The sequence below is a fragment of the Coptis chinensis genome, chromosome 6 (genome assembly GCF_015680905.1).
Source record: "Coptis chinensis isolate HL-2020 chromosome 6, ASM1568090v1, whole genome shotgun sequence".
Lineage (NCBI taxonomy): Eukaryota > Viridiplantae > Streptophyta > Magnoliopsida > Ranunculales > Ranunculaceae > Coptis > Coptis chinensis.
In genome coordinates this window covers 86,765,820-86,776,364 of record NC_141461.1, presented here as the reverse complement: position 1 = coordinate 86,776,364, position 10,545 = coordinate 86,765,820, and the positions used below count along the sequence as shown (strand labels likewise).

Sequence of the window (10,545 nt, the reverse complement as noted above, 5' to 3'; positions counted from 1 at the left end):
TTTTGAATTACACCGCGCCCAAAACTTATATCAAAATTTGACGGCCACACCCGGGTTTAAAAAGTGTGTCATTTTTTAAAAAATTTTTTCAAAGTATGTCATTGATTCTCAAAAAATGAATCAAAACCCCAAACTTAAACCGTCCGGGTGAGTTTCCTAAAAACGATGTGGCCGCTTGGGGACTTGGGATTCGACTTATAAAAAATGGTCACAAACCGTTTTTGAATTTTTTAGAAAATCCCCCAACGACGATATGGCAGATCGAGTCGTTTGGACTTAAAAAAAGGTCTCCAACGAAAAATATGATCACACCGTTTGGACTTAGATATGGTCAAAACGAAAACGATGGCCTAATGCGTTTGGAATTTGAACTTCAAAAAAAAAAATTCAAAGTTACGTTTTTTAAACTCTTGACGGTCGGGTCGTTTTAGACTAAGTCCCAAACGGTGTAAGTCCCAAACGAACTAACCGAATCGTTTAAATTTGAGGTTTTGAATTCAATTTTTTTAGAATCAATGGCATACTTGTAATAATTATTTTTTTTTGAATTTTTTAAAACCAATAGTATATTTGTAATAATTGTTTTTTTGAGAGTCCGCCCAACACAAATTGGGGGTTATTTTTCAGTAATAGGACCTATATCAAATTAGGTTGACCGTGTGTTACTTTTCAGTTTATTTGTGGGGGAGACCCTAATTTACTATCTAGTTGGGGGTTAATACTAGTTAACCCTAATAGTTAATAGACTTTCAAGATAAAAAGAAAGATCAATTGACGCTCAGTATAGTAGAATTGGAGACTAGGTTTGTACTCAAGATTCAATGCCGTCTTCAATTATTAGATCAAAATATTTCTCGGACTCGGTCATCTAGGCTCATCTTAGTAGCAATCACTATAACGTAACTGTTACAGAAGTGTGTTGCGAGACTCATTTCTCTGAAAAAGTAGATCCCCAAATGCGATATATTAGCATGAACACAAGTACCTCATTGCCTTGGCTGAACAATTCACACGCCAGAAAGTAACACATGAAAGCAGAGAGCCACAAAACAATATACTAGCATCACTATTTCACTAAATCATTAAAACACAGATTCTACAAACATCCAAAATATCTGAAACTTAGGACTGTTCTATAGAGAAGTACCATATTCTTAAACGATAACAACCAAGCATATTAAAGAGAGTATGGGTAAAAGTTACAACAGTTCAAAAACACCAAACTTACCCAATATCATATCTACCTATTAATGTTTATGTAGAGCACTTGGAACCTACAGCTTCTTGTCCTTCAACGGCCCTCTTGGGATCTTACTTAGCACTTTGGCATCAAACACTGCATACTGCTTCTTGATCTCATGCATTGCCTTCTCAGCAAAGGGGTCAATCTTGTCTTCATATTTTTCATAGAGTATGGGCACAGTGAGAAGCAACACGAATACTGTTCATATGTTCAAGACAAATTATCAGAGTGCCACGAGAGAGATGGGTACAATAGAGATAAAGAGAGAGAGAGAAATCCACAAATTACCTATATAGAACAAGGTCACGAAATTGCACCAGCTTCCTACCACTGATAAGACCCACAAGCCAGCAATCACCTAATCAGACGAAAAGAATGTTATATGAAATCCAAAACAAGCAACAAAAACAAAGGGTTAGGGGTGTATCAACATAATGATGTGGAAGAAAGTCCATTACAGTCCAGATTAAGGAAAACCATGCTCTAACTTCATTTCACTAATTACAGCATTCCTGGCTGTTGGGACTTGGGACTTGGGAGTTCCAAGATATCAATGCATTAAGGCTTTAATCAACATAGAAAAGTCAACTTACAGAAAGAAACTTTTTGAGATCTCGTCCAGAAGCAATATTGTGTAACACAGAAAGTGCACAATTGACTTCATTCCTCAAAGCAGAGGCAACCTCCAGAACAGGTTTTTCAGGAAGATGAACATTGGGGATTTGAGGTGGAGACCTAATGACAACAATTACAAATGCAAACAGATTAGTGCATATTCATGAAGGATATAAAATTCAAATACTAACAATTAGTATGAGGGAACCAACTGCATACTTTTTGATGAAACTGGTGGCATTCGAATACAGGAATAAGAGTGCTAGAGACAGTATCAAACAGTGGCACACCAGAGTCAGAAAATTGTACTCAAGCAACTCAAAGAGAACCCATACAGCAGTGGCAACACCGAGCGCTCCAGCAGAAACCTTTTTGTTTCTCCACAAGAAAACATCAGCAGCTGCAAAAGAAAACAAAGAAGGAAAGCCACATTTACATATCGTGTCCGACTTTCAACCATCTAATGTAAGGGCTAAAGCAGGGGAGGGAGGGAGGGGGGTTGTTTACAGCAACAGGATAGCTACATAGACTTATCAGAATTCCACAGACTGGCTGGTCTCTATTTACTCAACTTCCATCCCTCTGAACACTAAGCATTCTCAATTATTGGCAATCTAATTGCGTTTTGACACAAGATAAACATGTTGGACAAGACTTTACTCACTAAAGAATTTTTTGTTCCATAGGAGTAACTTGGCAATTTTGGCAGAGGTGAGCTAAGTCTAAGCCAAGATAAATGTTTAGCTAAATATTTCTACATATTCTAACCACTTATCGATGAATAATTGACCAACGCAGGTCTTCTTGGGATTAGGAGGCAAAAAAACAAATGGGTGTCCGTCACAAAAAAAATTGTCTGTCACACAACCATTCTCCTTCATTCCCCCACAAAGTAAATGTCTGTCGCACACATACAACCTTTCTTCTTCCTCCTCTCCTCTCCTCTCCAATAATCTAGCTTTTCCACCCTAATCTTCTTCATCTGTCCGAAATCAATATAAATTCTTGTTGAATCTTTATCTTCCCCCTTTTCTCAATATTGACTCTTCTCCTCTGCCAAACCCCCTTTTCTGACCTAAGGTCGGTCAACACCGCTTTGCGGTATTACTAGTTTAGAGACCAATGAGAGTGTATAAGGATTTGTTTTAGCTTGGTCTTGCTACATACCATATCCAATGATCAGCAAACAGCTTACAGACCAGTGACAGCATGTACACATTTGTTTAAGTTAAGTCTCACTACATAATGTCACCAAAGATTATCTTACAACATTACAGAAAATGGACAGCACACACATTTTAACTGGGTCTCTCTAGCAGCTATGTATTATAACTATTGATCAGCTGACAAAAGTTTAAACCAAGGATAGCACGTACACATTTCAAACCTTAGTTATCAGAACATGAGACCACGACTTGTTTACTTAACATGCATGTACCCCCACTCCGTTTCTCATGATATAGAAAATTCATTTTTAATTTCAAACTGCCCCAGGAGAATCCCCCCAAGCCCTTTGCTTTAATTATCCCATGAACGTTCTAAATTTTTGTAAATGGAACACGCCCATGCTATCATATTCTAGGTTGAGTAGTTTCACTCCTTACGCTTGGACTATAAAACACCAAGTGTATTGCCTTGCGGCCCAAAGAGCTTACAGCTCAAACTTGGCCCCTACAAATATAGTTTCTACAAAAATCCACCACTACAAAGTCACAAGATCAAACATAGTATTACTTTATTATTTGTGGTCAATCACCACTCAATTAAATACCACTGACAAAATCTCAAATGATCTAATGAGCCAAGATCAATTGAAAACTACTAAATTAATTAAAACAATATCTACTCTCCAAAATTCATACAAACTAAATATAAACCAAAAACAAATCTCGATCTATCATAATAAAACACTAAAAACAAAGAAAGAGAAAGAAACCATACGTTTACCACCACCGAAAACCTTATGAACAGGTTTCTGTCTACCAAACAACCGATTAATACCGGACATAACAGGTGAAGGTGAAGATGGTTGTTTTTTCACATTATCTTTCTCATCATCAGATGAAGATGATGATGAATCATGACCACCGTGGATTTTCTCACTGATTTTATCCATCAATGATTCAGATTTTTTCTCTTCTTCTATGTGATCTGCCATACTTATTATTAGTTAACGGAGTGAGTATAACCCTAACGGTAACGATCGTTAAAGTAGTGGAGAGAGAGTGAAGTGAGATGAAAAATTAGAGAAAATGAAAGAATGAGGTGTGGGCTGTATTTATAGTGGGTGTGGCCGTGTGGGAAATGAAAGATTAATAATTACTTAATCTCAAAGGAAACCGTTTTATTAGATTGTATTTATGTCGGCTAATCGCCTAATCAAGGTTTAGTTAGATTATATTAATTTTTTTGATCACGACTACTTAGTCCGGTCCAGGCCCATAAGAATACAGGCAATGAGCCCATAAGAAGTTTATACGGGTCAATAGTGGGTGTGATCACAGCCAGTGCAGTCAAGGCGTTAAAGCGCACCTAAAATAACACCCTCCTGTGCCTTAAAGCTTTGCTGGATAGTGGGCGCTACCGATCGTCGAAAGTGAGGCAGTAGTAAAAAAAAATAGATATATCAAATAAAAAATAAAATAAATATTAAATATGACATGAATTATTCTTGATTTGTTTAGCAAACTTTAAAATTAATTTTATGTGATTGTAAACATAAAACCATTGTATTCATTTAAAAGAAAAATCTTAAGCAATAAGTAAATAGCAAAATAAAACTCGTATCTCTCAATACAATTTAGCTCAACTTCAATAAACTAAAATAATGAACCGATAGAATTGAGTCAAATGAGTTTTTCATAAAATAGAACACGTGATTCAATTTTAGAATCCCGTAAAACTTCATTTAAAATTTAATCCATCTTTGTGTTTTCTCTCAATCTATACAATTTAACAAAAACTAGTCAAAATTAAGTTTAAAGTATACTCCACAATGAAACTTACTAAATTTGTACAATTTCTTATATCATACAACAATTGGATCGAGTGTAAATGTGTCACGTATAGCAAAAATTGTAAAAAAAACGAAAAAACTGTAAAAGTTGATAAAGTGGCTGCCAATGCGCTCACACCTCGACAAAAAGCAAAAAAGCATAAAAAAAGTGCACGCCTTATACTACCTCTCGTGCCTTGGTCAAGGCGAAGCACTAAAAAAAACTTTGCTTTTTTAAAGCTTAGCGCCTTTGACTACAATCGATCACAAAGCAATGGCTATAATGCTGCAAAACCAGGATTTACAGAATGGCATTGAAATAGGAGAGTTCATGGACCAAAATATCGCCGATATATCCGATATATGTCAGTATTTTGGTATACCGATATCGATATTTCCGATATATATCTACCGAATATATAATTCTTTTTTCCCGATATATATCGGAATTTCCGATATAAAACTTTATATCGCCGAGATAATCGATGTATCCGATATTTACAATATATATCATTTGACTTTTTGACCATTTTTTAATATAAATCCGATATTTTCAATATATTTTTGATATTTTGATATTTTAAATAGTTTGGACTGGTCACAAAAAAATATATATATCCGATATATATTGGTTTTTGGGTACACTGACATATTAACCGATATCGATATTTTGGTCCTTGGGAGAGTTACACTTGAAATAAAAAATCTTCAAATTTACAGCCTAGAAGAACTGACAATCGATTGACAAACTTTTTACAATGAGATTTTTATATATATATATAAGTATAGTTCAAAATATCAAGAAATATAGCAAAATATCAATACCTTATTTATAGATATGTATCGTGAATATATCTTCCTCTTTAGGAATATTTGATATTGTTTTATATGCAAATATGATATATATATCCAAAATATCGATAAATATCATGGATATTGTGGATATTTCTTGATAAATCATGATATATAATTTATATTTATTTGAAATATAATGGTAAATATTAAATAAAATTGTTACTTACACAAAATATCACCAAATATCTATAAATATCGTTAAATATCTCTAAATATCACAAATGTCGTTAAAATATTATCGATATTTACAATCGTATATATCTCTAAATATATCGTGATACTTATATATCTTTTCTTAAAGTCTTAATATATACCGTGATATTTTGTACTATGTCGAGGAGAGAATAATAGATGAGCAGTACCATAATTCTATTTCGAGACCACCAATATATACACTTTATACAAACCATTGCCTGAATTTTAAGCTACTCGATTAAGAATATCAGAGACAAGCAGAAGTACTGATATGATGGAACAGTGCAATACAAGTAAATTAGATTTCATCACTGGCCACTACATTGAGTAATCCAAGCGCAATTCCAGTGTTCGGATGTGTTCAACCAATCGTCTCCAGATTCTTGGCTTCCAAAACAACGGTACTTGCCTGACTTTAGAGAATAACTAGATTTTGGACCCGGGCATATGCCCGGGATCTATTAAATATTTTGTATGCTAAAAAAGCTTTACAAAATGTCTCACACAAATTTTCAAATCAGAATATATTTTTATTGATAATAAACTGAAATACGTTAATGAACAGCGATTATGATGCATAAGTACTTAGAAACTAAGAGATCAAATTGAGATTGCCTCTTCACTTTGTGGTTTAGGATATTAATCCATAATTTTCAAATAGAATTATCTTAAACTCGATCTAGCTTGTATAATAGTTTTCTTATATTTATGATGATTTGGAGGCAAATTTTCGAATCAGAATATATTTTTATTGAAAATAAACCGAAATACGTTAATGAGCAGCGATTATGGTGTATAAGTACTTGGAAACTAAGAGATCAAATTGAGATAGCCTCTTCACTTTGTTGTTTAGGATATTAATCTGTAATTTTCAAATGAAATTATCTTAAACTCGATCTAGCTTGTATAATAGTTTTATTAGATTTATGGTGATTTAGCGGTAAATCATCACCGCTCAGCATACGTACTAATGTGTACAAATCACTAAAACAGATTGATTGTTTCCATATCCTCAAATAATACACTACTCCCACTTGAAAAAAATTATTACATGAACGTGTCCTACAAACGGGTGTCGTTATATTAAATTATTCTAAAAAATATTAGCAACTATGCATAACTATGAGATATGAAAATTATATTAATTACTCATTTAAATTTCTTGCACCACTCTCTATAAAAAGGAATCATCAAACCTTGATAAAACTCATCGACTCACTTTTATTGTTAGGTTTAACAATAAAAGTTTGATTGAAGTTTTGTGAGAATGTCCAATGTGGCGAAGATAATATTGAAGCTACTTGAATAGCAAGACATTCCCAATCACAATAAAAAAATTATGATAAACACTTCTTAAAATGCAAAACTATATTTGTCGAGACATTTATTCCCCTTACATATAATACAAATATGTTTTAGGGTTATCAGTTCAATGCATTTGCATCAAATTTCTGATTTTTCATTAATTATTCTTTGATGTTAGTTTAATGTAGTACGTTGCATCCAGTTTTCAAATTCTCATTAATTATTCATTGAGGTTAGTTCAATGCAGTTGCATCAAGTTTCAAATTTTCCGTTCATTATTATTTGAGGTTAGTTCAGTGCAATTGCATCCACTTTATGATTTCCCATTAGTTATTCATTAAGATTAATTCAATACAATTACATCCAGTTTTCCATGTTTCGTTAATTAGTATTTGAGATTAGTTCATTACATTTGCATCCAGGTTTCAATCTCCCGTTAATTACTCTTTGAGGTTAGTTCAATACATCTGCATTCAATTTTTGATTTTCCGTTAATTGTTTTTCTAGGTTAGTTCGATAGTTTACAATTTCTATACAATTTGCATATATGTAAGAGTCTATTTTTATAAACTCACTTTTGTTTTGGGTTCCTAATTACTCGTAATTACTCATGTGAGAAGGCTAAAAAAGCGGACATTTATGTTTTGAGGTCAGTGCGATACAGTTACATCCGACTTTCGATTTCCAGTTAACTATTTTTTTTTAGATTATTTCAATGTATTTGCATCAAATTTCTGATTTCCCGTTAGTTAATCTCTGATTTTAGTTTAATACAGTTGCATCCAATTTTTGGTTTTCCATTAATTATTCTTTGAGGTTAGTTCAATGTAATTGCATCCAATTTCCGATTTTATGTTAATTGTTCTTTGAGGTTAGTTCAATGCATTTGCATCAAGCTTCGATTTTTCATTAATTATTTTTTGAGGTTAGTTCAATGCGATTACATCAAATTTATAATTTCCCGTCAATTATTCATTTAGGTTAGTTCAGTGTAGTTTCATCCACTTTTCAATGTTTGGCTAATTAGTCTTTGAGATTAGTTCACTGCATATGAATCAAGTTTTCGATTTCTCATTAATAACTCTTTAAGATTAGTTCAATACATCTGCATCTTGTTTCTGATTATTTATGCTTTGAGGTTAATTCGTTGCAACTATATCCGGTTTCTTATTTCCCGTTAATTATTCTTTGAGATTATTTCAATGCATTTGCATTTAATTTCCGATTTTCCACCAATTATTCTATGAGGTTAGTTCAATGCAGTTGCATCGGTTTTTTATTTTATGTCAATTATTTTTTGAGTTTAGTTCAATGCATTTGCACCCAGTTTTTGGTTTCTCATTAATTATTATCTGAGGTTTGTTTGATGTATTTGCATACTGTTTCCTATTTCTCGTTAAATATTTTTCAAAGATTTGCATCCAATTTCTAATTTCCTGTTAGTTATTATCTGACGTTAGTTTAATGCAATTGCACCCGGCCAGTTTCCAATTTCTAGTTAATTACTTTTTGAGTTTAGTTTATTGCATTTGCATAAAGTTTCCGATTTCCCGTTAATTACTCTTTAAGCTCAGTTATGTATTTGAATCCAATTTCCAATTTCCAATTACTTTTAATTATCCATTGTGGTGTGCAATACCAACGTCTACTGATCCATCTGTAGTGTCCTTGCAAACATGACATAAAAAGTAAATTATGCTTGATTTACTATATGTGAGATCATCGAAGATTATCCAGTTCCCGATTTCCTATTAATTATTTTTTAAATTATGCATGACTCACTATGTGGAATCTTCAAAGATTATCTACGAACGGGTGTTGTTATATTAATTATTCTGAAAAATATTTGTAAATATGCAGAACTATTATATATTAATATTATATTAATCACTCAATCAAATTTCTTATAACGTGAAAACCTCACTCTCCATTAGAAAAAAAGAACTTACCTTTGATAAAACAATTCAACTTCATTTTGTTGTTTAATAATAGAAGTTTGATTGAAATTTTGTGAGATTGCCTAATAATGTGAAGTTCATATATATATTGAAGCTACTTGAATAGCAAGGAGTTCCCAATCATACGGAAAGAGATAAGATAAACACCATTTTAAATGCAAAACTATATTTATCAAGATATACCCACAACATATAACCCAACTATATTTTGAGATTAGTTTAATGTATTTGCATCCAGTTTCTGATTTTCCGTTATTTATATTTTGAGGTTAGTTCAATGCAGTTGCATCCAATTTCCAATTCCCGTTATTTTTTTTAGATCAGTTTAATGTATTTGCATCCAGTTTCCGATTTCTCGTTTATTATTTGATAAAGTTGCATTTGCATCTAGTTTCTGATTTCCCGTTAATTATTGTTTGAAATTAGTTCAATAAATTTGCATACAGTTTTCGATTTCCCGTTAATTATTTTTTGAGGTTAGTTCAATGCATTTGCATCCATTTTATTTTGTGAGATTAGTTCAGTACAGTTGCATCCGATTTTCAATTTCCCGTTAATTATTTTTTAAGATTAGTTCCACGCATTTGCATCGTGTTTCCAATTTATAATTAATTTTTCTTTGAGGTTAGTTCAATGAATTTGCGTCCAGTTTCCGATTTTCCGTTAATTATTTATTGAGGTTAGTTCAATACATTTGCATCCATTTTATTTTTTGATATTAGTTTAGTGCAGTTGCATTCGGTTTTCGATCTCCCGTTAATTATTTTTTAAAATTAGTTCCACGCATTTGCATCGTGTTTCAAATTTATAATTAATTTTTCTTTGAGGTTAGCTCAATGCATTTGCATCCAGTTTCCGATTTTCCGACAATTATTTTTTTATGTTAGTTTGATGTATTTGCATCCAAGTTTAGATTTTTCATTAATTATTATTTGAGGTTAGTTTAATGTAATTGTATCCATATTCTAATTTTCTATTAATTACTTTTTAAGATTAGTTTAATGCTTGCATTTGCATTCAGTTTCTGATTTCCCGTTAAATATTATTTGAGGTTAGTTCGATGCATTTGCATCCAGTTTTCAGTTCCATATTAATTGTTTTTTGACGTTAGTTTCATTCAGTATTATATATTTTTTAAAATATTTGTCATTATTGCTTTGCCGTTATTTTTATTTTTTCATTTTCTATTATATATTTTGTGAGGTTGTTTTTTGTATAATTGTTTTTAACTATGTTTTGATGCCGTGTTAAGGATATATTCAAAATAAGTCGGTGTTTTATTATAAACACTAAAATTGTATGATTTGTAATAGGGAATTAGTTTATACAAATCACTTATTTTTTAGTATTTTTTTTTTATTTGATCAAATATATAAGAA

At 32.0% G+C, this 10,545-nt stretch overlaps 1 protein-coding gene across 1 annotated transcript; it reads right to left on the bottom strand.

Moving 5' to 3' along the window:
• Window positions 1-1,041: 1,041 nt before the first annotated feature.
• Window positions 1,042-4,189, bottom strand: LOC147495101 (reticulon-like protein B2). The gene is made up of 5 exons (XM_086569611.1): window positions 3,800-4,189; window positions 2,078-2,258; window positions 1,837-1,978; window positions 1,532-1,601; window positions 1,042-1,441 (listed from the first exon to the last, which is right to left on the bottom strand). The coding sequence occupies exons 1-5, from the start codon at window positions 4,014-4,016 to the stop codon at window positions 1,275-1,277; spliced, it is 777 nt and encodes a 258-aa protein (XP_086425737.1). The 5' UTR covers window positions 4,017-4,189; the 3' UTR covers window positions 1,042-1,274.
• Window positions 4,190-10,545: the final 6,356 nt, after the last annotated feature.

What these genes read in the sequence shown, in the direction of transcription:
- LOC147495101 (XM_086569611.1), bottom strand. Translation starts at nt 4,016, where the DNA reads ATGGCAGATCACATAGAAGAAGAGAAAAAATCTGAATCATTGATGGAT. An exon ending in GCCACCAGTTTCATCAAAAA is followed by an intron (nt 1,979 to 2,077) that starts GTATGCAGTTGG and finishes TGTTGTCATTAG; the next exon opens with GTCTCCACCTCAAATCCCCA. An exon ending in CGTGACCTTGTTCTATATAG is followed by an intron (nt 1,442 to 1,531) that starts GTAATTTGTGGA and finishes ACATATGAACAG; the next exon opens with TATTCGTGTTGCTTCTCACT.